General features: G+C 37.8%; 1 protein-coding gene across 2 annotated transcripts; it reads right to left on the minus strand.

Moving 5' to 3' along the window:
* Positions 1 to 40: 40 nt before the first annotated feature.
* LOC135685479 (uncharacterized) lies at positions 41 to 27774 on the minus strand. Of its 2 annotated transcripts, none has more exons than XM_065201442.2 (4): positions 27186 to 27774; positions 7114 to 7398; positions 5322 to 5534; positions 41 to 2768 (listed from the first exon to the last, which is right to left on the minus strand). In XM_065201442.2, the coding sequence occupies exons 1-4, from the start codon at positions 27271 to 27273 to the stop codon at positions 1915 to 1917; spliced, it is 1440 nt and encodes a 479-aa protein (XP_065057514.2). In that variant the 5' UTR covers positions 27274 to 27774; the 3' UTR covers positions 41 to 1914. The 2 variants fall into 2 exon arrangements, with proteins under 2 accessions (XP_065057514.2, XP_065057515.2); XM_065201443.2 differs by lacking the exon at positions 27186 to 27774 and adding an exon at positions 7625 to 8261.
* Between the last annotated feature and the right edge of the window lie 170 nt (positions 27775 to 27944).

Below are 27944 nucleotides of genomic sequence, written 5' to 3' on the forward strand. Positions count from 1 at the left end.
AACTTTAATGCGTAGGTTATTAGTCAACTTTTTGGCAAGCAATTGGCTAAGGATCTATGTATGTATACAGAAAAGGCCTTCACATTATTTAGACATTCCCGATAAAATAGACACTAAAATGCTGAATTGCTTGAAACCTTGAAAAACTATATACTGAGATGCTTGTCAAGGATTGCAGACTTTGCTCCTAGGATAATGGACTACGTTTTAAGCGGTTGAATACTGTTTATTATTTTCAGATATTTGCTAAAAATTTTGAAGAATCAGTTTTTACCCGTAAAGCCTTCTCGCCCGACATGATTCAGATTTCAGAACATAAACATGAGAGGTAAAATTGTCAAGGAAATAACCAGTTGTAGAATGGAAAGGACCAACCACAAAAAGCTACATACATATGACTGTTTTTATATTTGATTAGCAAACCACTGCCACGTAAAAAAGCTATAGCTTTTTTCAAAAACATTTAAAAAGGGGGTGTTTTCCTAATTTCTAACGGTGTGGTCAAAAAATTTCCCGGACCCTTTGCTCTAGGACTCCTCTTTGTCCCTCCAATCCTTCAACCCTGGCTACGCCATTAGGTAATAATAATAATAATGCTAATTGAAGCTAAGTCTCCATTTCGCAGCAGTTACCCATAGGTGAGGTTAGGGGGAGCAAGTTTTGTCCGCGTCTTGATACATAAACATTAGTACATTTTCATAAGCATTTAAAATTTCCCTTTACTTCACAAAGCAAATACAATCTGAAAACTCTAGCGAGCATACGCGAAAGCTGAGAAAGCCATTTTACTTATCACATAAGATTTTCAGCGAATCTGTGGCTCGAAATGTCAAAATTTTATGGCATTTGACGAAAAATGCAGAAAAACAGCAAGTGTCATGCAATGGACGCATAGGTAGGGATGGATCTAAAATAATATATAATTTGACGAGAGGGTTTTCCAGAATAATTTGGCCTTTGAATGTAACATATGCTTGAATATTGGCAGAGTCCAGAAAAATTGTTAACCTTCCTCCAAACAAAAACATCCCAGAAGGTAAACCTTCCTCACAAAACAATATAAAGTGGACGTGGCTTGGGTGTGTCATATGAGCTTCTATTGTTTTTCGTGGACCTTCCTCCGGTCAGTGGCCGTGCGACCAAAATGTTTTCCTGACTCTGAACATTGGGTCCTGATACACAAGGAACCCTGGGACATTTTCGCGTGTCCAGTATCATTTGTCGCAAGCGTGAAAATAAAGTTTTATGACTGAAGTATTACGTTATCAAAATATTTTGAGAAAAAATTGCATGAATCTAATATGAAGGGCACGATTCGAATAATTTTCCAGGCGTCGGTGTCCGAACAGGGCCCTGCCATAATTCTGCGCAAATGGCCGGGAGGCGCTTAATGCAGACCTGATATACTCTTACCAAAGCACAATGATGTTATTGGTACTATAACTAACATTCCTGTTACTTAGGGTTTCATTTTAGAAATAGTTCTTTTGAGCGCACTTCCTTTACTGAAATAACGAAATCACAATATGTGCTCACTCCAAGGATTAATTAAGAACTATTTTTTTAAAAATGATCGGCATAAAACCTTCACTGAAATTTTCTAGCAAAGTCCAAATTGCATGTTTTAGACTGTGCTGGAATCACGAGGTGTGGTCACAGCGAGAGGAAGGACCAGGACACTGCTCGATAGGGACAGCTTCTCATTGTCCTAAAAACAATATTCGAAAGCTTGGTAGTGACAAATACAAATTAAGTATCTATTACTTGTATCGAGTGTTACACATGTTGCTATTTTCGTCACTGTCGCAGACCAAAACGATAACAAAAAGAAGGCATTGACGTACTTTAATATAGGCATAATTTACTATATGAATACGATATTTGTGATATAAAAATTATATGCAATATTCAACCTTAAATTCCGTATACCTCTTTCGATATCGTATGCGGAGCTTCGTCCATAAAACGGGTCCGGCCGACTATTCTGCGAGGTCCGTTTTGCATTTTAGGCGAGTCATAGCTGTGTATAGAGTTCGTAGTATGGCCAAGTGTGTCGTATTTTGGCAATAGGTGCGCCTTACGACGTGGAAGTGTGGATATACTTGGTGATGCTGCATTTATATGATTGTGTCTTATAGAAGGAGTCGGTAAATAGGTGGATGCGTCACCGTTCTCGCTATTATTTGATGAGCTGTATGTCGCAGACGACAATCTGGGTTGTCGTCTACGACTTGTGTCAACGATTCGCGGGCCGGTATATGAAAGTTCTGTCCGTCGCTTCGAAGTGTTCGGGGTCTCTGTAGGAGTTGTCCTCCGCAAACTAATTGGTTCATTTGGTGTGGACATATTCTCGAGATTACTGTTATAATAACGCATAATATCTACAAGATATCCGAGTTCTTTGGCTTCGTTATCCGACAAACCGTTGTCGATGCTACAAATCTCGTCCAACTCTGGCTCAGTCTGCGTTCCTTCGTCTACAGAATGCGACCGACGAATTGACTGTGCGCGCGGTAATGTGGCCTCTCTAGCACCACTACCTGAATCACTCGCGGGCACTGATTCGGCTTGCGTCGAATTTTGTGGCTGGCTACCTGGTGTCACTAGCAAGGGTAATGATATTTCCATTGCCGTGCTTTCTTTCTTTCTATTGTGCTTTTCCTCTATAATTCTCTCGACACAAGCCATAACAAGGAACGTGATGATCAGTAAGACGATGCCAGCCGATATACTGAGTACGACGCAAAGAATCACATGTTTTGGTTTTCCTATATGCAGAAACAGAAAGATTAGATTTGTATTAACAAGATGACTCTACAAACTTAGGAACAAACTAATTACTCCTGGTATGTAGAATATCAATCGAGGTCTTTAGATAAATAGAAAGCAACATTAGGAGAATCTAAGTTTACAATAATGGACAGATACAATCTCAGTTTTCATTTAGACATCTCTGCTATTAAAATACGTACAATTTACCTCTATCTTTTCCTTTCTATTTCCTTTCTAATCTACCTTTACCTCTAATTATGGAGAGGGAAGAGGACTGTTCGACGTTACATTATACATAGATGCTAAACGGTATGTAATTAGACATTTGTCTCAAACAGCTAAGTTTAAGAATTAGACAGCCTAAATTTCGCTCTTTATCAAACGTATTCTTTCTATCACGAGAACGATGAAAAACATTTTTCATGTACTGTACTCAATAAGCTAGATTTCAATACTTCAACATCGTAGCCTTATATGGTCGGATAGACAGACACAAAGATGGGCTGTTATTTATGCAGCTAATAACAAGCAGGATTTCATCGTCCTGTAAAGAAACCATCAACATACAAGTATTCACCATAAGACGCATGAAGCGACATCCCTTATACTGGGCATGCGCACACCGAAGTTTCGTTTAAAATTGCAGCAAGTTTTGCGACAATACGCAAGTTTCGCGCCAGCGCTTCATCGAGGAGACACGCGAGTTAGAACAAGAAGATTGGGAGAAAGAAAATCTTCACTGTTTCCAAATGAATGCTTCCAAGACTGTTTCTAGACTGCTTTAAAAATTTTCTTTCAATCTAATGAAAATTCTCCTTTGGTTTGGCAGTTAGTATATAATTCAAATCGGGGTTAGCTGCTTTTTCCGTAACAGACGGTAGGTTTTTTCACGCTAGTACCCCCAAAGTATTCAGTGCTGACGTGGTACCAAAAATAATACGAAAATACCACGCTCTAACTTAGTCGCAGTTACCAAAGTCGCTTTGAAAAAATCATTCCAAGGTCGCTCTCAAGGCAGTTCAACCTTATCTGTACTCATTTTTAGATTCAGGCTTGCTGTCCTTAATTTTTTCAAAAATATGGACTCGATTGCTCTTAATAATTTAGTAAGTTTTAAAAATTGATACGAGACAATATTTTAGTGCAGAAAAACATTGGCAGGGCAATGTGCAGGTAATGTTCCTTTAATAACTTTAACAAAATATATAACCTTAAATAAAATAAATATTTTTGTTATCAATGTTTTTTATTCTTATATTCTAAAAAGTTTTCATCCTCGGTTTGTTTTTAATTTTCAACCAATTGTGGGGGTTGTAAAAAATTTAGAAGCTATCTACATAACATGGAAAAACCGCTATTGTGCAAACAGAAGGAGTTTGTTTAAAAACTTACGATGCAGGTGTTATGTTAACTGTTCTTCAACATTATAAATTAAAAGACCTATCGCGCTGTGCAAAGCATTTGACGCAATTGCAATGTTTATTCCATCATATCGACAGGATTTCTTTGACAAAATTTTATCAAATACTATTGTACAAAACGATAAATATATAGTCTTTTTACAGAGTTTCGATAATCTTTTGCTTTTGCTAAATATAAATGAAACGTTCTTTTGGTTTTTTAGCGAATGTTAATTGAATTCTTTAAACTGATATTATATCTTTTGTTAATTGTTTATATATCTTGGGTCTTGTGCAAGCCAAACGAATCAGTTAAGGTAGGAACGAAGATTGTAGCAAAAACTGTGGAGCAAAATCACCCTGCTTACAACATTCTGTTAACAATCTCTCAATGTCGACAAAGAAAAATGAAAAATTTCATTGCATTTTACAAAATGTAGACGATTTATGGAGATTCTATCATTTCACAGTATTTTTGCAAAAGTGGCACCCTAGCTTCTTCTGTCGCAACAAAACAGGTTTTGCAAAGCAGTACAAAATGCTAAGCATAGCACAATGCTAAGCAATGCAAACTGGCTTTTGTAGATAGGCAAGAAATTCCCCTCTAGAACGTCATTTCTTTTAGCTCTATGACCGGTGATTTGTGAAAGGCACATAACAGCACATCTGAATAATTTCTACCATCTGATAAATCTAATCATATGGTGGATTTTCTACACATATGCACGAAAACACAGCAAACGTTTGCCGATCTTCAATATTCTAGCGACCAGTTCAGTTAATTGAAGTAGATAATTCTCAAATGTACTGATTTTTCGGACGATTTCTTTGCGTTTCAGGTTTGTCTCCACATATACCTGGCTACGGTCTTTGGATTAATTTAGAAAACACTGTCGATTTGGTTTTGTCATAGGAAAGAGGGGAATTATAGTAGCAGCTCTAGAAAATGTCTCAAAAAAGACAGAAAGAGTTTGGGTTTTTAAATAAATTAGTACGCTTCTTGTCAGCATCTTTGAGACTGCTATTCAAAAAGTTAATGTGACAAACTTTGTTCCCAAGCCTCTGATCAAAAGAGACTGATATCAGAGGTATTAAACTGAGATCAGAGGTATTAAAAGTGAACAAACTAGGTATTAAGAATGCAGTTACCTTGCATGTATTGGAGTGCAACAGTTGCAGAAAACAAAGTGTAGAACAGGCACGTGACTGATCCTATTTTATTTCCAACCGTTGTTTCATTTCTCTTGCTGAAGATCGTCCTAAGGTCTGTCGGCCTTACTGAATGAACTTCAAATGTTTTTTCTACAATATTCTTGGAAGATGATATGACTGCTCTAGATGTAGTGTTAATTTTCATTTTCCCTAGGAAAAAAGGATTACAGAAAAAAATAATTTCATCTAAAGTAACAAGTATCTCATGTATGATTAGCACATTGCAAAATTGAAATATCTGAAAACCAGTTACAAATTGACAAAAATTGTCATTGTTCTACCAGTGTGTTGCATGACTTTAAGGGGGTTTAAGGAAGTATTTCTGATACATTCTCATAATTCTAACTTTGTAATGCACATGCCACAGAACAAAAGAAGCCCTTTTTGCGATACCTTGGACTTAACCAGGCAGAATAATCTACGAAAAATTGCCAAACAGCAGCAATATTTCACATTTTTCTGAATTAAACTCAAGTTGGACAATATGCTTAATTAAAGGGAATTAATGCTGCGCTTAAAGGCAAGCTTTGCGATTATAATTCCCAAACCGGCCTAATATAGTGCTGCAGGAAAATACAAAACACAGTCAATTTCTCCTCGCTTAAAAGGAGATTAATGCTAAGCATGCTGGTTGCGCGAGAGCCTTTAAGGCTATAGGTTCTTCTTCAATTTGAATCATCAAGTTCTTGAAGTTTTTGCCTATGCATAATGATGTACAAACCAACATACTACCTCTGATAATTATCCACCCCATTCAGGCTTGTTTTTTAGCAGTAGTTATTTTCTATTGCAGACAAGGAGGGGTTTTATCTCTAACACGTAGCTTATCTACTTAAATAGCTCCTTCTTTATCAGTTAACCCATGTAAATTACTTTTTTTATTCAATGTTCTGCTAATAGTAAGGTTTCTGTAGTTATTGATGTTGTGATGTATAAGTTGTTGAGTATAGTTAAATCTCATTTAGAGTTGATTTAGAGCGAACAAATGAAATAAACATAAAAAGGTGTACCCAGAGCACATCCCATCTTATACAAAGTGCAATAGAAGCAAAAATTTTGCCTAATCTAAAAATCCAAACCATTTCTATTAAAAAAACTCTATTTTTCTAATAGAAATGCTGTGGATGATACTGAATATGATACCATCAGACAAATTTATATTTAAGATCAGGAGCGCCTAATTTTAAGAGAACGGGGAGATCAAATGAAGGGGCCACGGAATTCCTGTGCATCCTAGGTTTCTTTCTAGGTGTACTGGTTTTAAATTTGCTTATTCTCCCTTCAATTTACTTCCTTACAATTTCCCTAAGAAAACAGTAGGTTAGTCTTTTTCTCTGCGAAAGCAGACAGAAGGTGTTTTTTGCATGGAAAATGGAATATGAGACCAAAATTTCTAGGCTAATCTTAGAAACATCCAGCTTTAATACAAATTGATTCTGTTAGCTACTGCCAGGGCGATCTTTCTAAAACATCTTAGTTAGGATCAGTTGACATCGAGATAAACGATTCTGGCCTGCAGTGAGGTACTAACAATTGAAAGTAAATTTTCGGCTTTATCTCATAGCCGAAAGCAAGGTAAATAAAGAATAGGAAAAAGCATTTAGCCTAATAGATTAAATTGAAGCCTGTTAATAAAATAGAATTAGGACCAGCAATTAAAACCCAGCACATCATCTGGGACATAAGAGTAACGAGTAACACGGTCACCAAAAGTAAAACTAAAACTTACTGCATTCGTAAACGACAGTTATCACAAATCTCGTGTTGCAAGCCAAAGGTGACAGCCTTTCTGAGTCTGTATTGAGGCGGCACTTTTGTCTACCACTGCATTTTGATTTCAGCAAGTTTGAGTACATCAAAATGTCACATGGAACAGCGTATGCCCCTTCATTCTTACACAAGCTCGAGTTCTCGGCAGGGATGCTCAATGAAGTTAGGTGTATAACCAGGACATTTGTTAACGGGCACTCTAGCTTAAAACCTCCACCAAAGCAAGCCAGTTTCACTTTCATGTCTGTGGAAAGAATATTAGAAGAGTTAATTGTTCGCATGAAGAAGCAACATAAAATTTAAGAGGCTTCTTATAAAAGAAAATGAGAATGAAATGTATAGAAATAAAGACAGTTTAATATACCTATTTGTGACATCTATATAAAAGACTGCCCGTGAGTGTTAATAAAGTAATACATTGAAAGGATATTGAATGTGGTAGTTTTTGTCAAAAATAGACACAATTCTACCTCTGTTAACGGATAGTTACCAATAAAGGGCAACTCAAAACAACAGACAAACACATTTGTGCCTGAATTTTTTCAAACAGTAGGCTGTGGACAAAAGATGTCTCTCTATATGAGAGAGTAACTCTAGTACGCTGAATGGACATTTTACTATACTCGAATAGTTATTCTAAAGTCAGCGTGTGACCTAAGATCTATTTCATGAACAAAGAATTCTCAGTATGTCGAGAACAAATTGAGGCTGTGCTATAAAATTGTGAAAAATGAAGCTTACAACTGTTACAAAAGTAGAGACTGACAATACAGTTACTCCACTGGAGCAATCAATGCATCAATAATTTACATTTGACATCATCTCAAATGAAACTGCTAAGGAATTTGATATTCAAAAGCTAGCTAATGACTTCTGCTATCGAATCTTCAGGAGCTAAACCCCGAATAATGTATGACCCAGGCTTTGTAAGTGTGCAGTAATTCTTGCGATGTAATGTGGATTTCAGAGCGGCAGAGCAAAAGCCTCTCCCATGTGCACATCTATTAGCTGAAGATTAGATTTATCCGCAGAATAACAAGTAAATTAACGTTCATTGCTTGCTAGATTTCAACGGGTTTTGCCTTTGGGAACTTTAAAGGTTTTTAAAGGGGAATTGCTCGCGAAAGTTGCTAACGTGACCACGAGAAAAAATCTGTAATTAGGCTAAGGTATGCTTTGTGTTGAAATTGAAATTTATGTAGGCGTTTTCGACCTAGCTTCAATAGCATTCCACATAAACATTCTTTTTTATTCTTTTCAAAGCCTTTAAAAAACTTCAAGAGAATTGTAATTAACTGTCAATGGCTACAGGGTTGTCATCTCAATAGTGTGGTTTTCTACATTCTGTCTCTTGTAAATTGTTATGAGCATAAATAAGAAAACTTGTACTGATTTTCTGCTCCTTTGGACGGTACATCTATGATCTTATCCATGCTGAAGTTCTCAAGGATACAATTATAATTATTACCAAATACACACACTGTATCCTGCAAAAAATTTTGTTGCACATGAAGGCCTATGCAATGCAACTATATAACCACCGCATTAGTACTGTAATACCTATACCTACAATCATTACCTCTACTGCAATTTTTGAAACAACTTATACTGCTCATTCATTAATGGCTTTCGGCTTTTGTGCGACGAGTCAAAATCAACAGAATATTGACGATAACAACAATCAAAATTAGATCAAAACAAGGGAGTCTCGACTCTCGATAACTGAGGCTTAGGAAGAAGCCTCAATGCACACAACACAAACCCACATAACGTACGTAAGTCTTTCAATGTTCTTGAACAGTATGCGAAGCTTTGATTAGCTCTCACTGAAGGCCATTCGTTTTAACGGAAATGGAGATTTTTGCATTAGCTGATAATCTGTTTTAAAATATCCTATCACTCTTATCTAGTCTATAGCTAAATCATAATCATGCATCTATTATGAGCATGTGTTTCCTCTCTTTCCTAAAAAGTCTTAAAAGCATATGCTTTACAGCAGGCTTGCGATTATACTAAATCGCCTTTCCTATTGATTTAATTTACTCTTATAAATGCTTTTCCGTAGTGCTACTCGCCGTGACTTCCATCTAGGAAACTCAGACGCTATGTGGTTTGAGATGACGTAATACATAAACGGCACGTCAACCACTAGCGTAGCAGATACATGAGCAGGGTACTAAAGAGTGTCGAATTCCTGAAAATTTGCGAGGACAAAAAACTATTACGAGATCCTGAGACTAAGAGCGTTGAACGACTGTGACAGTTTAGAGTTCAGAGCCTTTTTTAACATAATAATTGGGGGCAATCGCCCCACCAGCCACAGCGACTTTTCATTTTTTAAACAATAGGATATTATCCTTTTCTTTAGAATTATGTTAGAGTTATGTAGTACTTACTTGTAGAGCAGAGTAACTTATGCTAAACTAATTATTTGATTATATATAAATATAAAAAATTACGAAGCACCGAAGATTTTAAACATTTGGGGGCTAGAATAGAGCAATTAGGATACTATATTGTAAAATAGAACCGACCAACTTTGTGCACTAGTATTCCACTCACTTTCCTAAACCTCCCATCAATGGCGGGCTTGAGGTTTAACCAAAAACATTGAATGTACCATTGGCTACTTTATTCGATTCCTGGACTTGGTAGCTTTGGGGAAACTTTATTTGGAGAATATTAGTAGGAATAGTTGGGAGAAAAATTCTAGGGTTCAAATGAAATTTAAAAGATACAATCAGGCATTGAAGATGTTACAGCCACGATACAGATTTTTCTTATCACGAGTCAAGTAACCTTTCGAATTAGCGTCCATGGCCACAATGTTAATTAAACATCAATAACAGCCAGAAACAGATAGCTACGTCTTAAGAGAAAGGTTAAGTGATGACCAATCTCATTTTCTGCATCTGATTACAGCCGACGCATGCAAGAAGTGTAATTCAACGAAACCCACATCAGCAATCCTGTGTTCCACACAAACAGTTTCCTAGTCTAAATACATTTATCGATAGTGATTCTTATCTTGACCATAAAACATGATCATTTGTTCTAATACTATTTAATTATGAAGAAACGTCAAGAACATTCCTGACAATGGATCTTAAACATCTCCATATTTTTTGCATGATACTCCCAAGAATAAGGCCAATGGCAAAACGAGGTCACGTAAGACCCCTTCCACCAAAAGAGTTCTTAGGGTGCTCGGATTTTCCAAAATTGACTGTTAATGTTAATGGCTATAGGGTTCTGAGTCCTTGTAGAAAAAATTTGAACATTATAATTCTTTGTACTTTTCGTTGAATATTCTTTATACTCTCAAGGAAAAAGTTAGTATCTTTTTTACTCGTGTTCTTATCAGTAATAGCCTTCACGTTAGATTAGTGGTACAGAGAGGCCATGGACAACCTTATAGGTGCCATGTCCAGAAGCACTGCAATTCCTTTCTTCAAAAAAGCCAGAAGGCCAATTTTCTCTACGACGAAATGTTGATGATGATGAACATTTAATAGGGTGGTCAAGTAAGGTCTTGACTTTCATAGATCCTGTTTACGGGCCTGGACGGGATTTGTGAGGTTCTCAATGCAGCTTTTCCAATTGTCTCATGCAATTTACCATAACGCACTTCGAGTAAAGTCCTGGCCTTACAAGGCAAACCATCTTTGAATCCTAGATATTTTAACACGTATGCATTTTTAGAGTTAATCAAAGGTGATCATACACAGAATGTAACTTAAATCCTGAAAAGAACGCGAGCCAAGTCTATTTCGGTTTCGTTTCATCTTGTTTGAGATATGTTATTATATCATATATCAATTTGAATTGGTGACCAAAATAACTGGGCGTGATCTCCAGGCTCTTTATCGCATGTACATTTTCATTGATCCGAAAAAGCCTGTTCAAATGATCTACACGGGCAGACAGCAAAGCGGATTTAATTCCAATAATAAGTTGAACTGGCCTACACTTGGAAAGCTAAATTGGGCTTATCCTCAATGAGATAAATGACAGCGAACAATAGCGAGGAAAACCATACATGTGCGAGGCCTGATGCCATTGCAAACCAAAGCTAAATCCAATTGAATAAGAAATAATCTCATGCACTGGATATCATCAAAAGGAGGCTAGCCATGCCGCGACAGCCAATCGGATAGGAATCTCCGTCAAAATCAAACGTCTTCTTGTGAAATGAACTGAGGGGACGGGAGAGGCAAAGCCGGGAAGATTGCGTGACAAGATTAGAAAAGATTTAAGCAGCGTAAGTCGGCATGGCATCTACAAGTTTAGCAGAATTACATTGTCAGGCTGGAGGTGAAACAGCTGAGACACAAAACAATATCATGTGCTTCATATTCAACAGAGGTATATTCGAGGTTGTTTCTGTTCCATTTGTGAAAAGTATCATCTGTGCTGCCTTACACATTCACAAGATTCCGAAAATTCTACGGTTTTTCTTCCACCTTGAAAAAATGACCCAGCCTCGAATGCAACCAGACATAACCGTTTTAAGACAGTAAAACTTGGTGAACACACGCTTTTCCGTGGTAACATATGCAGCTGATATATTTGTGACGTGAGCAATACTAGCCATTTGGTAGATGGGGGTGAAGTATCATCCTCTTCTATTTAGTTGTTAGAAAGGTTAGAAAAGTACTGACAAGTAAAAGAAAAAGAACAGAATAACAGAAAAATATGTTACACCAATCTCGTTATAGCTCTGGATACCCAATATTGACCTCTTTTGGGTAATTCACTGATAATCATCATTTAAATCAGATAATAATCCAACTTTTCAAAACAAGAGAATAATTTTCCAAAGATAAATCCTATAAAATTACTTCCATTAAGAATACTAAATATCTAGATCTGACAAAATTTAAAGCAATAAATAAAAGAAAAGCCGTCCGTTTAAAGAAGTCTGACAACCTTATCATTGACATAAACTGATAAGAATTTCCTGGATACATCTGATCAAGATATGGATGTCAAAGCCTTCAAGAACAAAATTAAAAGTTCATCCATAAGTTAGTGACGTTGCCATCGGTTTGGTGCCGGGGGCTCAAATATAAAGAACTATAATCATTAGAGAAAAAACAAGGAATATAAAAAGTGTCTTAAAAGCATCCTTAGACAACTACAGTCACCCTCCTATCGCCCCCTCCTCTCGCCCCCTCCTCTCGCCCCCTCCTATCGCCCCCTCCTATTGTTAAAAGTCTTCATGCGCTTTCTTTCTTTGTGCTAGCAACATTAGTATGAATCACACATGAGTGATTGATAGATATCTAATTTAACCGCAGTGGAAAGATAGAATTATTGGAGGGGGGACCATTCTTTGACAAAAATAGGAACAGAAGGATATGAAAAAAAAGATTTTTCAACTGTCGAAAAGAGGCATAGATTAGAGAAAATTTAGTAATACGCTAACAATCGCAGCCCCTCCCCTGATCTTCCGGCTACACAAACAAGAGGAAAAAAGAAGCACTAGATAGAAGATTAGTTATTCAAGAGGTAGAGCAAAATGATCAAGAAATTTGGCTATGTCAGAAAAGCGCAAAGACTGTTTACACTAGATTTAAGAAAACTGCGATTTTCAGCTAAGATAGCATCTTTAAGCCAAGGTGTCTCATAAAACTGATTTTGCTTCAGCAGTAGCAATTTCTGAGTCCAAGTCCTTGAAAGAGACCTTAATCAATGATAGAATCTTCTGAACAAAAAAAAGGTATGTGAAATCTAAATTTTGATGAATCTTAATTGTGAGGAAATCTTGGGCAGGTGATTTTGGATTAAAAAATTTTCCAGATGTTTTCATTTGCTCATCAGGTTCATTAAGGTTTGAGTTGCGGCCCCCTTCGGTCAAAAAGCCTCTTTTCAGGTTGCACCCCTAGCCGACGATCATTAGTTGGCCTCTAACATATGCTAACGTCATTTATTTTTGTTTAACACTCTCATACTGTCTAGAACCCATGATCAATGGTGAAACCATATATATCTTTGCCTTATTTTTACCATTACAAAAAACTCCCTGGTCTGACTCTGTAACAACTCTGAGAAAAGTTTTCATAACTTTTGTCAAAGCGATATAAATATAAGCACAGGTTTTCCATCCAAACCACAGACTATTATTTTACAATTATAACTATGTGTTATGGAGCATACTCAGATTTCTGTTTCAAACATAAATGGAATAGATTTTCAGTCAATCTGTCTGATACAAGATGGATAGTTCGGGTCATTTACATTGCTGCTTACGAAACACGTGACATCTTCGACCTTCAGATGTTGTATACTAGCAACAATGCAAATGTTTCGATCCGAAAGAATAGTGAAAGGTCTAACATTTGTTGGGGGAAAAGGGCAAGCGAGGATAAATAGAGAGCAATAGATGCCCAAACCAAAAAGATCATTAAGCAAAAATGTAAGGAGAGAGAGCCAGAGGGTACAAGAAGCTTGCATTCAGGGGTAGGCATTGGCGGATCTACAGGGGGGGCCGGGGGGGCCATGGCCCCCCCCCAAACGATTCGACAACGAGAAACTTTGAATGAAAAGACAGTAAATACATTAACTAAACATGTAAATTGATAAGGTAAAAGTTTTTGCATAACAAGAAACTAGTTGTTTATATAACTAACAAACCAAAATTACTTATTACATTACATGAGAACACTAACTGCGAGCATAGAAACATGAGAGCTTTGATTGAGTAATTTTGTGGAAATCAGTGATCCCAACTGATGTCAATATATTCAGAAAAGAATTTGAAAAGGAAGTAGCTATATCGTAGCAAAAACGTTATCGGAGATTTTGCCTTTGAAACGAAAAGCTACATGCGAGCTCATTTTGCGCGAGAAGTGGTGTGTTTCAATGTTGAGTATTGCGATATAATAGCAACGTCATTTTGTCCATCTTTTAACTACTTACAGCTTTAATGGGATTCGTCTTGATTTTAATGCTGCGAATGAGTCAATGAGTTTATCGCTCGTTGGTGTTCTGTCACGGTGAACTTGCAGAAGAAGTAGGGATTCTAATCTCTCCTCAGACATTGTTGACCGAATTGCTGTCAGGGTACTATTCAGTTTAGAAAATAGTCGTTCGGGTTCTGCTGTTGTCACCGGTAGCACAGTGAGAATGTTGAGTAATGTATGCAAATTAGGAAATACATCACCTTGGCAGTCGCCTAAAGCGCCGATAGCGGTATTTGCTACTGTACTTGTTCCACGTGACAGCCATTGCTGCTTCCAAATTTCATACTCTCCTTCAACAATGGACAAGGGGTCTAAAAAGACTCCGTATTTTAGTGCTGCAGGCAAAATATCTTGCCAAGTTGATTCTTTGACGAAACAAGGCAGAATTCTTGTAAGCGTCGCAATCTTCTGCTGATGGGGACCAAATCTTGCTTTCATATCTCCAGCCACTTCATCAAGAAGAGGTAAAAACACATTGATACGATAATAATCAATGGCTTTTTGATTGGCTTCACCTGCATTTGATCTGAACCTGGATTGACTGACTGCTCGAGGAATTGCGTGCATCTCTTCTCTGGTCACTCCAATATTTTCGCCAAGAAGCATTGCCTCTTCAAACATCGAAGCAAACTCATTTTCTTCACCTTTACGCCACGTGTAAAGCTTTGACTGTGTCGCAGAAATCGTCGACATTGCTTTCACAAGATCGCTACCAATTTGTTGCAAAGAACGGGACACTGGGCGAAGTACAGCAGACACTTTCTCGGCCAATACTAGCGCTACAAGGAACTGAGGGTCTTGCAAACTTTTTAACAATCTCCTGGCATCTTTTCTTGTATCTAATGAGTCCCAAGCGAGCATTTCCTCCAAGCACACAACGATGTAAGGCAAAAGCTGTCGTGCAACCAAAACTGATTCATGTCTTTCGACAAATCTTGTTTCACAGAGGGTCACCAACTGCCGTCGCTGAAGCTCTTCAATTGATTCTCGTGCTATGACTGCTTGCAAATAGCTGTTTCTTTTCGCATGCTTGAAGAAATTGTTGATATCTTTGATGTCATCCATGCAATGTCTGATTGCTGGTATCTTTGCGGCTCGAGAACAACTTAGATTTAGCGCGTGCATGCAGCAGTGGAAGTAGTCAGCGAGTGGCGCAGCAGATTTGATAAAGGAGCAAACACCAACTCGCTCACTGGACATCGATGCAGCACCATCATATCCTTGACCAACGAGGTACTGCAAATCCAACCCAAGCTCACTTATATGGCGGAGTAGAGTCTCCCCTATTGCCTTGCCACATAGCTTAATTTCATTGTGCTCTGTTTCATCTGATTGGTCACTGCTTTTTATGTCTGCAATCAGGTCTAAAATTGCGACCGGTTCTTCTTTGATAATTTTTGGCACATTTTTTGTGTCAACGTAACGAATTGCAATGACCAACTGTTCTCGTTTCGCACAATCTTGGGTTTCGTCGGCCATTATTGTCCAGAATTTTGCATTTTTTACATCTCTTACTATGTCCTCTTTGACAATATTTCCTGCACAGGCAATTAGCTCGTTTTGTATCGTTTTGCTTACCAAAGAAGCATTGCGTTTGCAAGATTTCAAGTGATCTTTCAAGTTTGTATCTCCTCCCCGTACTCTCAATCGCAGCAATGCCCTGAAGTTTCCATCATTGTGCTTGGGTTCCATCCCAGTTGAATCTACTGGTCCATCATCACGATGGCCTCTAAGCGCAATATTTTGCCTGGCGCATGTTAGAAGGGTGTCGATGATGGGAACCAGCGCAGTCCTGTTTCTTTCAATCTCTTTCTGCCTTTCAATGTTCATTATTGATCGAACGTCCTTCTCACTCCCAGGTGTTGCACGGCTCAAGAACTCCGTGTACTTTATGGCACATGTCTTATGAAAAGATGTTTCTTGGTGACTTGTGAGGGCTCCATTTTTCCCTGTCAAGTCTGAAAAGTTTACAAGAGGCTTGTTAACAAGTTTGCCCATTGACTGGCCTGCTCCACCTCCGTATTGTGCACCTCTTCCACCTCCACTCTCGCACGTCTTGAATAAAACGCAATAAACACACCAAGCACCGAAACATTTTGGCTCTCTGCTGACAGCTAGCCAGGGGAAGGTTTTCAAGTGATTTTCACCCAGAAAACGCTTCGTTGTCGAGGACATACCAACCATGAGCTGATTCTTTGGTTTTTTCTTTTCAGAAAATGGATATTCATCCCTTCTCTGCGGCACCCACCTCTTCGATAAATATGCTTCCCTTTCGTTATCTGTCAGCTGTTCTCCTCGTTTTGTTTTCATTATAGCTCTACCAATGTCATATCTATCAGATATTGCAACATTTACTTGTGTCGCCATACAACAGAGGTCTGGGTGTGTTTCCTCTTCAGGACAATCCTGGACTACCGCAACTTGGCTTTGTGTGTCGAATTCTTCACCAGTAGATTTTGATTCAAATTCTTGGCAAGTGGTAGTTTCACATGTTTTAGAGATTTCAGGGTTATCTCCAACTGAACTGGTGCGGCTACTTTTTGAGAAGAATGATTCAAGAGTTCTTGATTTCTTTGGCGGACCAGACATTTTAATCAAACCTCCAGTCGGCTTTATTCTCTCGCTTTCAGTGAGGCAATAAGTTGCAAGTGGATGTGTAACACAAGAATTATGATAAGCCTAAAACAATAGTTCAATGCAAAATTAGATGTGACCGGATCTCGCGGCTCATATGGACTATGGTTTAACACAAATCATGACTGCGATCATGAATGAATGACGTCTGCAAACGTTAATGGTTGAGAAAGTTATGGCTAAAATGGGTTACAGTTCAAACATTGTTCATCGTGTTATTGCGATTGTGATACCCAAAAAGCGTCACTATTTCCAACAAAAGCAAAACAGTACCTATAACTACTCAGCTTTGCCTGTTATGCTGCGATGAATTTTTGGTGACTACCCATTTTGAAAATTTACCATTCAAATTATACGCACCAAATACGTGGGGACTTTTGCTCATTTTCTAAATCTTTTTTTCATCTTAAGGGTACGTGTCTTATGCCGGCTTCTTGAACACAGGAATTATAATGTCATTCACGAACTCTGATGCGTCATAGTTCCCCTCCCAAGTCAAGCGCGAAAGCTGCTGACCAAATATTCAATATGAATATTTGTAAAGGCTGAAATACACGATCAGTTTTTTATGTCAGTTTTCCCCAAAGTTATTTCTATATCCGTTTTTCATCAGTTTAACTAAAGAAGCGCGTGTTTACACGATTAGCCAAAGTTCATCAATTTTTCATCATGTATTTTAGCCTTTACTTCGCTTGGAAGTTTCTCGCAGCAATGAAGTTTCTTAATTTTCAGTGTTCTGAGAGTGTACCTTCTTATGAAATTTTTTGATAGAAAGGGGCGTTTCCCGCGTTCGGTGAGACTTTGAAGGGCGTGTCTGTGAAATTTTCGCAGGCCTCCTCTTCTTTCATAAATGGCCCTCCCCAAACGCAGACGCTGGATCCGCCCCTGGGGGTAGGCGATATGGGACCTTGGGTAAAAGGGGTGCAACATCAGGTGAAACGTGAGCATAGAGACAGACTTTGAAACGACAAAACAAAATAAATTAGAAGCAGCAAAGCAAGCGAAGATCGAAAATGAAAGCAAAAAAGAGAGTGAGAAAGGTATTGATAGGATAATAAGACCGACGAAATAGATAGGAAAATGTCGAAATAGCCTAATAGTTTAACAGACAAACATCTAAATACCAGGAAAATTCTGCTTCTAATTTACAAATAAATTATTTAGCTCATCATTTAAAAACAAGTTGGGAAGTTGGTCGTTGACGAAGTGAAAATATTAGTCCTACTGATTATTATTTGCAGTTTCATGAAGGAAGGATTAAGATGTGGCAAGATTTTAATGACAGATAATATATAATCTTTATAAGATTGGATAGGATCTTTAATAGTCCAGGAAAAGTCAGTATTTTTCAAATATTTCTTTGCATGATTGCATAGATTGTTAATTAGGTAATAAGGGTATCTTCATATACTATATTATATTTTGATTATGTGAGATTAAAAATGTAATTACTGTGGATAGCTGAATTCAGTTGACCACGAATAACAACAACAGAGTTATACGTATATATGCTTTTTAAAATCGCATTCTTGCCAGCCAAAAGTTCCATTCAATAAAATATGCAAGGAATGACGAATATGTTCATTTATTTCATTGCTTGTTCTGCTTTGCAATGAAAAAAGGAAGATAAGTTTTCACGGGAATTGTTACTCTTGAAATTTTTCCCAACAAAGGCAACCTGCAAGTCCTCCAATAAGCCCCGGAGGCTTACCTCGCAATGTATTCAAAGTTTTGGGCTCATTTAGCAGCAGCCAAAAGTATTACCAGGGCAGAAGTTCTTGATCTTGATGGAAGAAATCCTTAAAAAAGCTGATATAAAGGGGTTAATGGCATCAAATCTCGTCGAAAAGCTAATAGAACAGATTGATTCATTGATTCATGGAGGCTAGAAGCTTATTCGAGGCAACGAATCAAACTAAAGCTACCTTATTTAGAAATACTTCACTTAAGACTTTCATCCGTTTGTGTTTGCAAGTAATGGTTTTGTATGAAATTGAAACGTAAAATTTTACAAAACAAAAAGGGAGAGTTTACATGTGTGGCCTTGAGTATCAGTAAGAAAAAACCTAGGAATTTACATCGAAACGAGATTGTCCTACAACAGAAGTACAGTAGGAAAACAAAAAGCTCTTTGTCGGAAAACGCATACAGTAAATCTTTCCGGGAAAAAACTCAGTAATGGCCTAAGAAGGCTTCGTAGAGAGTAATCTAATATTCATGGCCGAACCGGGTTGAAAGGCCGGTAAACAAGGTAAAATGGACATCGACTGTCCAAATTAAACCACTAAACATAATTTGATTGTCCTAGAAATTTCTCTTAAGTTATTACTACGAGAAAAGAGGATTCTCGAAGGCTTGCAATGTCGTGTCTTAATTGGCCACAAGGAGTGTGGCTATCGAGCACATGTTTGAATCCATCGTTGCGACCAACATTGTCACTAAGAAAGATAACAGCATATTAGGTGCACTATCGATAGGTTTTGGGCCAATTGAATACACTCTTTTTGTATAAGAACAACTTATAAGAACACAGGCCTCAAAATTGGTCAAAATTTTAAAAAATATAAGAACAAACTGAGGCTGAGCTACTGTAAATTTCTCTGGGGGAATAGGCCTCTTAAGAGGAAACACGGTGATAAAAAAACAATCTATTCATAACTTTCAATTCAATTCAATCTATTCATAACAATCAATCTAAGTTTTCATAACTTTAGTTAAAAGTTAGCCAACGTTTCTTTTTAAACAAATGCAGGTCATTTTACGAAGATGCCCTACCATCGCTCGGTTATATGGGGAGAACAGAAATGTGTTGACGATTTTTTTTGACAATCCATTGTAGACAACTGGTAGATTTTTTAAAATCCAAAAGATTTGCTGTAAGATTTACGAATAATTAGGGCTTTTTGTCAATTTAGAGCAAAAAGATGGATGATTTCTTATTCACAGATAAGATGTAGACTGCGATATTCTCTGTCGACAGGTGTTTCATGAATAGATATATGCTTTAAAAGAGCATTAATGGCATAAAGAAGCAGAATTGATTATTTTAGAAGCAAGCAATGAGAGTTTATAGAGTTCCAGAAAGTTGATTCAACGACAAAAACCTGCCAATTAATTTTAATTGAGAAAAAGACAAGAGACAGAATTTTTTCTATTAAAGGATTGTCATCTTTGCAAGGGAAATACCCCAGGGGGAGCACTCAGCACATAGACATACGGGGGGAGTCAGTCCAAGAATCTTACAGGCCACCCAAGAATATCAGCTCATTTTCAAAAGACCCAAAAATATCAGTTCTACTTATATCTTATACCCAAAAATCTCACAAATTGTAATTTCAGAAGAGATAGTATCACATGACTGTAGCATTGAAACTCCCAAAGAGTATCGTCACATGACTTGCAATGGATAAAAAAATCTCAGCCGATGAACAACACATTTTATTCAGATATAGAAATCTCACAAAAACCCAAAAATATCAGTGTTTCTAAATTTGATACCTAGAAATATCAGAATTATATCTATTGCTTTTGCAGGACCCAAAAATATCATTTCTGATAAATATTTAACCCAAAAATATCACTTTGGGTAAGCAATTGACCCAAAAATATCGGACTGACCCCCCGTATGTCTATGTGCTGAGTGCCCCCCCCCCCCTGGGAGAAATACTACTAGTTTAGAACTTTTTTAGGTCAAGTAGGCCCCATACCTCCTTATTGAAAATACGCCCTTTGCTAGTATACTTTCCAATGCTAAATAGGACCACTCTTTAACAATAACCTTCTTTTCGAATAAACCAATTTACGGATGAACCCATGTAGTGAACTATTACATATATAATGTCATTTCACCATCGATAATACAATAAATTTCAAAGTCAGTACAGTTCCCTAGACACATTTTTTTAATTCAAAATGCTGAATCATACGACAGCAAACATAAATATTGAGGGTTCACCTGACTGGCTGTTGACGTAGGTGATTTTAAAAGTTTAGAAAAGCTGTGGTCTCCCAGGCTCTAGAACCAAAGCCTTCAGCTCCAAACCCAACGACACGTACTGACCAAGATTGCACCTTGAGAAATGTCTATTCTAGCCACTGGCCCAGTTGCAAAAAACTGGCAGAATTACATATGAGCATTTTAAAACAGATTTTTTGATAAATTTTTGCAAAAAACGGGAAACTCGTGTAGTAGATGCTTAGGTAAAAAAAGAAGACAGTTGCAAGAGACTGTACTTTGCCTTTATTGGCAGATTCTTTTGTTTTTATGCGAACAACCTGGTAATGAGGCTGCTCGTTGACCTTAAACCAATGAAAACATCGAGTTTCTTGGAGCGATTGCTAGTTGCTTCAAGCTTAAAAGGATCAGGATTTTTGTTTAAGATATTAACAAAGTAAACGTCGGATGTATAGGCTGCACTCTTAAAATATCCTTTGTCAGTGAATTGGCGTATTAACAGATTATAGAAGACAACAGACGTATGAGAAAGAGATTATTTGGAGCCTTAAAACAAACGATGCAAACACAGAATGATCAGGTCGATTTGTATGAGAAAGTAGCACCGAAGGCAGTTATTGTATCATGCAGCCGACTTGGAGCCAAAAGACAACATACACCAAAAGGGATTCACAAAATACACATCAACATGTCCCCTCCCTTTTTCACCTTTCTTCAAGGAAACAGCGGAGTCAAGTTACTACACCGCGAGAGACATTCCTTTAAAATTTTTGACCAAATAACTTCTGTAAACTCATTATACATGAACGTTTGTAGGCAGTAAATCAGTATTCTTCTCTTTAACATGATCTACACATTTGTGCCAATGGCGATATGTCAACTCAGCTAGGTATAAATGCACCCTAACAAGGTCACTAAAGCACAGCACCTATGGCAGGCAGGCAAGTGGCAGCGGTTATGGCTGCGGTAGCAAGCTCATTATCGAGCGGTATCACAGGCAATCGCCAAAGCATGTAGATAACATGATGGGTTTACATGTTCCTAACCTCTGGCTTGCTACATCAAACGCCTAACTAAAGGACGGTTTTCACCTTGATTTGCTCTGGCCGCGTGACTGAGCGAATGGACATTTGAGCATGCGTAAATTGAACTTCTTCGTTCGCTGCGAATGCGCGACCATTCGCTAGGTAGTTCAACTCAGTTGATTTGCTGATTTGTTGATTCGATTTCGCGCGACCAGAGCGAACCAAGTGGAAACCGACCTTGAAAGTATGATAAAAAGAACGGCACGAGTTAGGAAACAGGCCAGAAACATAGCAAAGCGAAGATTTCCATTCTAAGTCGATTTAGGGGGCAAAGGATAACGAAGATTCAATAGGCTAATATGAATCTCACATTTCACCGAGCTAATTCCAGCGATTCCGAGGAAAACGCATACCAAGGTTGGGGTATGAGGTATGATGACATCGATGTATTATGGCACCATTTCTTGCCTTTCTTGGGCTGCATTTGCATTGCCTCTTTCTTTAGTAAATTAAGTTAACGATGAGAGGTAAAAGAGCAAACGATAGATTGAAAAATGGCCAGGTCACGAATATATTTAAGGGACAGGGGTCAAGAAGGGTTGACCAAAGGCGTCCTTGTGGTAAACCGGGCGAGGTCTCCGGCAGTTCCAGTACAATGATGAGCAAAAATTGCTGAGATCTTTTCAAAAGACATGTGTAGTAGTTTCTCTTCAGCTGTTTAAATCATAGCCCCTTCCTCCCCTCACTAAATGTTCACTCTCATGCTAATCCAGTTCTAGATGATGTTACTATCAAACTAATTTTGATTTGGCAGAATACCGAAACATGTTTACTTCAGGATAGTAATTACCATTGAGCGTTTTTAGAAATTTCATTTTGAATTGAAAATTTTGTCCAAGATAATAGCTATTCAATCCTTTAAGATCGACAACCTCTTGTCCTTTAAGCCATGTCGGAATCTCCTCACAGGTCACTCTACGAAATCGGCTATATTCGATATTGTAATTATAGACTCTGTTATGGGCCCGTTTGCCTCGCCTAGGCAATCAGCATCCAAGTACTGTTTGCAAATGGTTCATTTAAGAGCTAATATTGACATCAATTTTTAACCTTTGGACGCCTTGATTCTCAATAGGTGACTCCCATGGACTCATTACCAAGGGAAACGATAACGTTGGGCACATAAAGAGAAACAGGAGCAAACACGGGTGACAGGCTAAATCCAAAGACGCTTGTCGATGTAAAATACCGATCAACCCCATGAAGTATTTATCCAGGCAAAGGAAAGTTATGGTCGACAAAACACGATAGCTAGCGCAGACTGAGATAGATCAAAATGAAAACTTTGGTAAAACACTATCGACCAAGCAATATCACAAAAATCCATATTGCAGCTATTCTCTCACACCCTTGGTCTTGTAAAATTCCAAAATATTTTTATTTGGGACAGGGGTTGAGCAAATGCTACCAATAAGTTCTTGGAAAGTTAGATACGAACCCGATAACAACTCAAAAAGGGAAAATGGCTTTTCCGCATTATTAGTCATCATATAGTTTCAAATTTGTTAAAATTCATTATATCGAGCCACCTTGCTTGTTGAACCCGTAGAGTGATAGGAAATCGCAGCAATGTAGTTTCCTTGCATATCTTGTTTTTGCGAAGATTAATAAGAACGCAAAAGATTCCTGACCAAAGCCTTTTGTGCTTATTTCTTGTGGAATTTCACTGGATCCGAGATGAATTCAGGTGAATTTTGTCTTTGTTGGATTTTCAAAAGATTGCCTTTTCAAATGTGAAGATAGTGAGGAATGGAGAGGAAGGAACGTACAACTGGTACGAGCACGGGCCACGGAAGCGGGAAGGGGTGCTTAGGGGGGCTTAATCCTTCCTTTGATAACTTTCAAAACTGCTTTAAATCATCAACAGGTATAAAAATGATATTGTATTGAATTTTCTATGCCAGCCCCTCCCAAAACGTTTTAGACCCCCTATTTGTAAAAGGCACTGCGATCCCTGGGTAAGACAGCCCTGCCTTCATATCACAAACTGGCTTGCTAAAATAACTAAAAAAATTCACAATATATGAACTAAAAGTTTTTCAACAACAACGATTTTAATTTCATCGAGATACAAAACTTCCAAAAATAACTTGAATTTAGCCCTGAGATGCAATTTTGACGAATTTGCATTCATCGAATTTGAATCTGCATTTTTCCGACACATCACCCGGCAAGCATTCTCAAAACCTTTCGCCTGTGCGGGTTCTTTCTCCCCCCAATCAGATTTACCTAGGTCTCCATCTTCAAGCTTTCACTTACTCCCTAATCGCTCTATTTTTGTGTCAATTTTTTTCAACGCTCTTTGAGTTAAACCTCTGAGCACATTTTTGTGTCTCTAATGATACTTGATCACGATGTTGGTAGCCGACGCCGTAGACCCTCCCTTCCAACGACGTAGGCTAGATGTTGGGGGAAGTGTAGGAATTGATCACAGTACAGATCGTGTACTATCCGTATTTATGCCGTATGGCTACGGATATGGGATTTTTGAGTCCTTGAATGGATCACTTGTTTGTACATAGAATTTAAAGATTATCAGATAGAATTGCATTTGTTCTGTTTTGTTTTGCATATTTGCAGAAACAGAGCAAGCATTGGCAAGATTATCAGTATTCAAACAGAAAAAAATGGCGAGACCAAAACTTTTTCATCTTTCAGCACTAATAGTTATTGAATTCATAAATAACAAGCTGCAATGTTGTCATACAGGTATATACAGTGCCTAGTTGTGGCAGCAATCATATTAGAAAAAACATTCATCATTATAGAAAATCGCCAGTGTGTAGATGGTCCACCACTTTGACGTAAGGAGCAAGCCTTATTGAAACATAATATGGTGTTCTAGAACCGGATGAAATTGCAATGTTCATAGATCTTTGAGCCACAAACAGTTATGTTTTGCGAAATCAAGAACAGACAACCAGCCACAGTCGCAAATCCAAGTTTGTGTCCAAAATCCAAAACGTACAATAACCTAAACACCCATTCCTAACTATGCTTAGTTTTCCTCGTTTATGGGGATATTGGCAAAATCTTGGCTGCCAAAAATGTCGCCTATAAAAAAGTATATGCAAGGAAGTGAAAGATGTTCAGAACTCTGAGCCAATCAGAGCCATGGAAATCGTAAAAACACCGTACACTTCTAAAAACCGGACAGCTCAAAAACCTGGACACCAGTCATATCAATCGAATAAATAGCCAGACACAGGTCAGAGGTGAAGCCTTTGGAAAACATTTTCATTGCACAATCTTAAAAAAAGTTTGAGCTGCATCAAACAAATTTGACTTTCTTGTATTCAAGAGAAAAAAGTTGGAATGTTTCTTAAAATATTGAAAACCCGGGTTGATCTTGGGTTGATGAGCAAAGTTTAAATAGAGATATATTCAGATACAATCAATTCCCTTCTAAATCCTATGTCTACAGAAGCAGTAAAACCAGGGCATCGTGCAGGTACACACCAGGAATCCGGAGAATACCCCTCCTATCCTTATGAAAATGTTCAAGACTTTAGAGAATGACTTTGAGTATGACTGGCACATGGGAAACGATACCCAGAGCTCTGTGGATTGATAGATAAAGAAGCAAGGACAAGAGAACAGTGGGATGCATACAGACCACAACAAACTGAAAATAGGATTACAGCTCACGTCAACAACAAGCATTGCCACTTTGCAGTGATGGGAAAAACAGTGGAAGCAAAAGAGCCGCCGAACAGGCATCATACCACTGGTATTTTCGAAGTTCATAAAGTTGCAGTGCATTTTGGCATTGACTGAAATTTATAGATAATGAATGAATTTTAGGTCAGAAGTTCCTTTTCCTTTCGGGTACCTGCAAAATATTTCTCCATGCGTAAAAACTTAGGCGTCGAAACGAATCTGGTTGATGTTATCTGATTTAGGGAAAATAAAAATTGATTGATGGATGGAAAATTTTAAGGAAAGTCCAAAAAGTAAGTTTTAAAGGCCACTTTAGCTGCTTTAGGATTTCCTATTGACAGGCCTGCGAGTGGAAACACAAATCATAGCGCAGACAGAGAGGCGGTTAATATTAAGCTTTACAGTGCTAAAAATTAATTACAGTCTTAAAAATCAATTAAGAAGTTAATTAAATCAATAAATTATAAACAATTCGACAGAAATTGCTGACATTTTGAAAAAATATTTCACATTGCAAATCAAATCATTAAAAATTTATAAGCAAAAAAAATATCTTTACACAGTTCCTGACAAAGTTATGGTTGAATTGAAGTCAAATGACGGGTCGACCCATGAATATCAAATCGTCAAGCCAGGGCGAATGTTTTGAGATCAAATTTTCTCAATAAAGCCATCCTGTTGAATTTTCATTTTGACGTGTTTCAATGAATAGCAAATATTTTTATGACACCAATTGTATATTGTTAAAGGGGAAGGAAAATTGGGTATTTGTAGTTTTCTATCCTTGTTCCCATTTCAAGGCTTTATTTACAATTTGTGGGTGATGGATTCTAATATTTACTATTTGAATTAGCAAACAAACTGAACAGAACACTCTTTTGATCACAATTGCCAACAAGGCTAGCAGAACCTCGATCATCCAACGAAGGGATTTCCCTGAACATTATCTTTGGGAAACTTACAATGCAAAATAAGGGTTTTACTCATTTAAAAAACAGAAAAACTCCCTCAAAACTCTATCAGTGCTTAAAAATGCAAGTTTCAGCCTACTAGTTTGAGCCTTCGCTTAAAGTTTCAGCTACCGAGCTTGGCAGAGAGCGGAGAAGTAATGAAAACAAAGTATCCAGAATGTGAAAATACGTGTATTCTTTGGTAATGGTCAACACTGTTACAGTATAAGTTTGCCACGATTAACAAGTTTCTCCACAGGGGGTGTGTCGTTTTTCGAATCATTTTTTCCTCGCATTTTATCATCGATCGCGAAAACAGGTATTTCTGAGAGTCCAGGACATTCAAAAGGAAGGTGACAATAAACAGGGGCTTTAACGAGCTGGATAATTGCACGGTGTTTTGTCAATATAGGACTGGTATTAAGATCGCTTGTTGGTTTATGAAAACAATACGTCCAGGCATGGAAATGCGAAGAAAATCCTTGAAGTAAACAAATGCTGGTACCAAGGCTAGTAGAATCTTATAAATTTTCGCTCTTTTAGTAGCAACCAACCCAAAGGTTTTCCGACTAGTCTGCATAAAATAGCGGGAAGTTCCTCCAACAAAAGCTTGGTCAGTGAAAGATTACACGAGAAAGTGGGGCATTCTTCAATGAATCACGTCTTTCATTGCCTTTCATTTGGAAGATTAATAAATAGCTTAAATGGGCGATCTACTAATCAAGTAGGGTATTAAAATTTTATTAAAATTCCTTAAAATTAAAAAAGAGGAAGCGACCTACCTGCATCGCTCGGGCTCTGAAGAGTGAGAAAAGTAAAGGCAGCAAGAAGAATGAGACGCTTGTGTTTGATCCCTCCTATATTGGGCATTTCCCTGTCCAGGCTTGAACGTGGAAACAATAAAATCTCTCCCTCGAATATCTACCTGCTTTTCCACATAGTTCCATCAAGAATAAGTATCGTAAAGCTTTGTGCTTTATCTGGCTAGGTACTCCTTGATAACTACAAGTCCTTTGCTTGTCACGGAGCTTCAGGATTTGTTGACATTCGAATATTCAGCATCCACGCTACAAGGCAATGTTGATAATTTCAAGAACATGAAAAGCTCTCATCACAACACTTTCAGAATGCCGAACTGTGTGTTTGTGTGTTGTGTGCGAGCTAGTTGACCGCAAATTTACTTATGTGTACATGCGTGCATGAACAACTCTGTGATCAGAAAGCAGTTCAGTTTCCGGAAGGCGATTGTTTCGAAAAAGTCAATGAGATATGAATGAAATTTCACTGCCTCTCTTCACCTGATCACACAATCTCTTGAGAACACATACCCCGGCTCATTTGCAGGCTGAACAACGCATTGATCATTCGCGTCACTGTTATTAGGGGTAGATCGGGGGATGCGAATTTTGGAAGCTGCGCATCTACTGTCAGGGGGTATGTGATCGGGTCAGCTTGCAGAATAGAAAAGCAAAACTCGCGCGTTTTAGTAAACCTTGAACTTTCCTAAGTGAATTGATGTACTATAAAGGTACACAAATTAA

Source organism: Rhopilema esculentum, chromosome 15 (assembly GCF_057945365.1).
Source record: "Rhopilema esculentum isolate cy_ngs chromosome 15, ASM5794536v1, whole genome shotgun sequence".
Lineage (NCBI taxonomy): Eukaryota > Metazoa > Cnidaria > Scyphozoa > Rhizostomeae > Rhizostomatidae > Rhopilema > Rhopilema esculentum.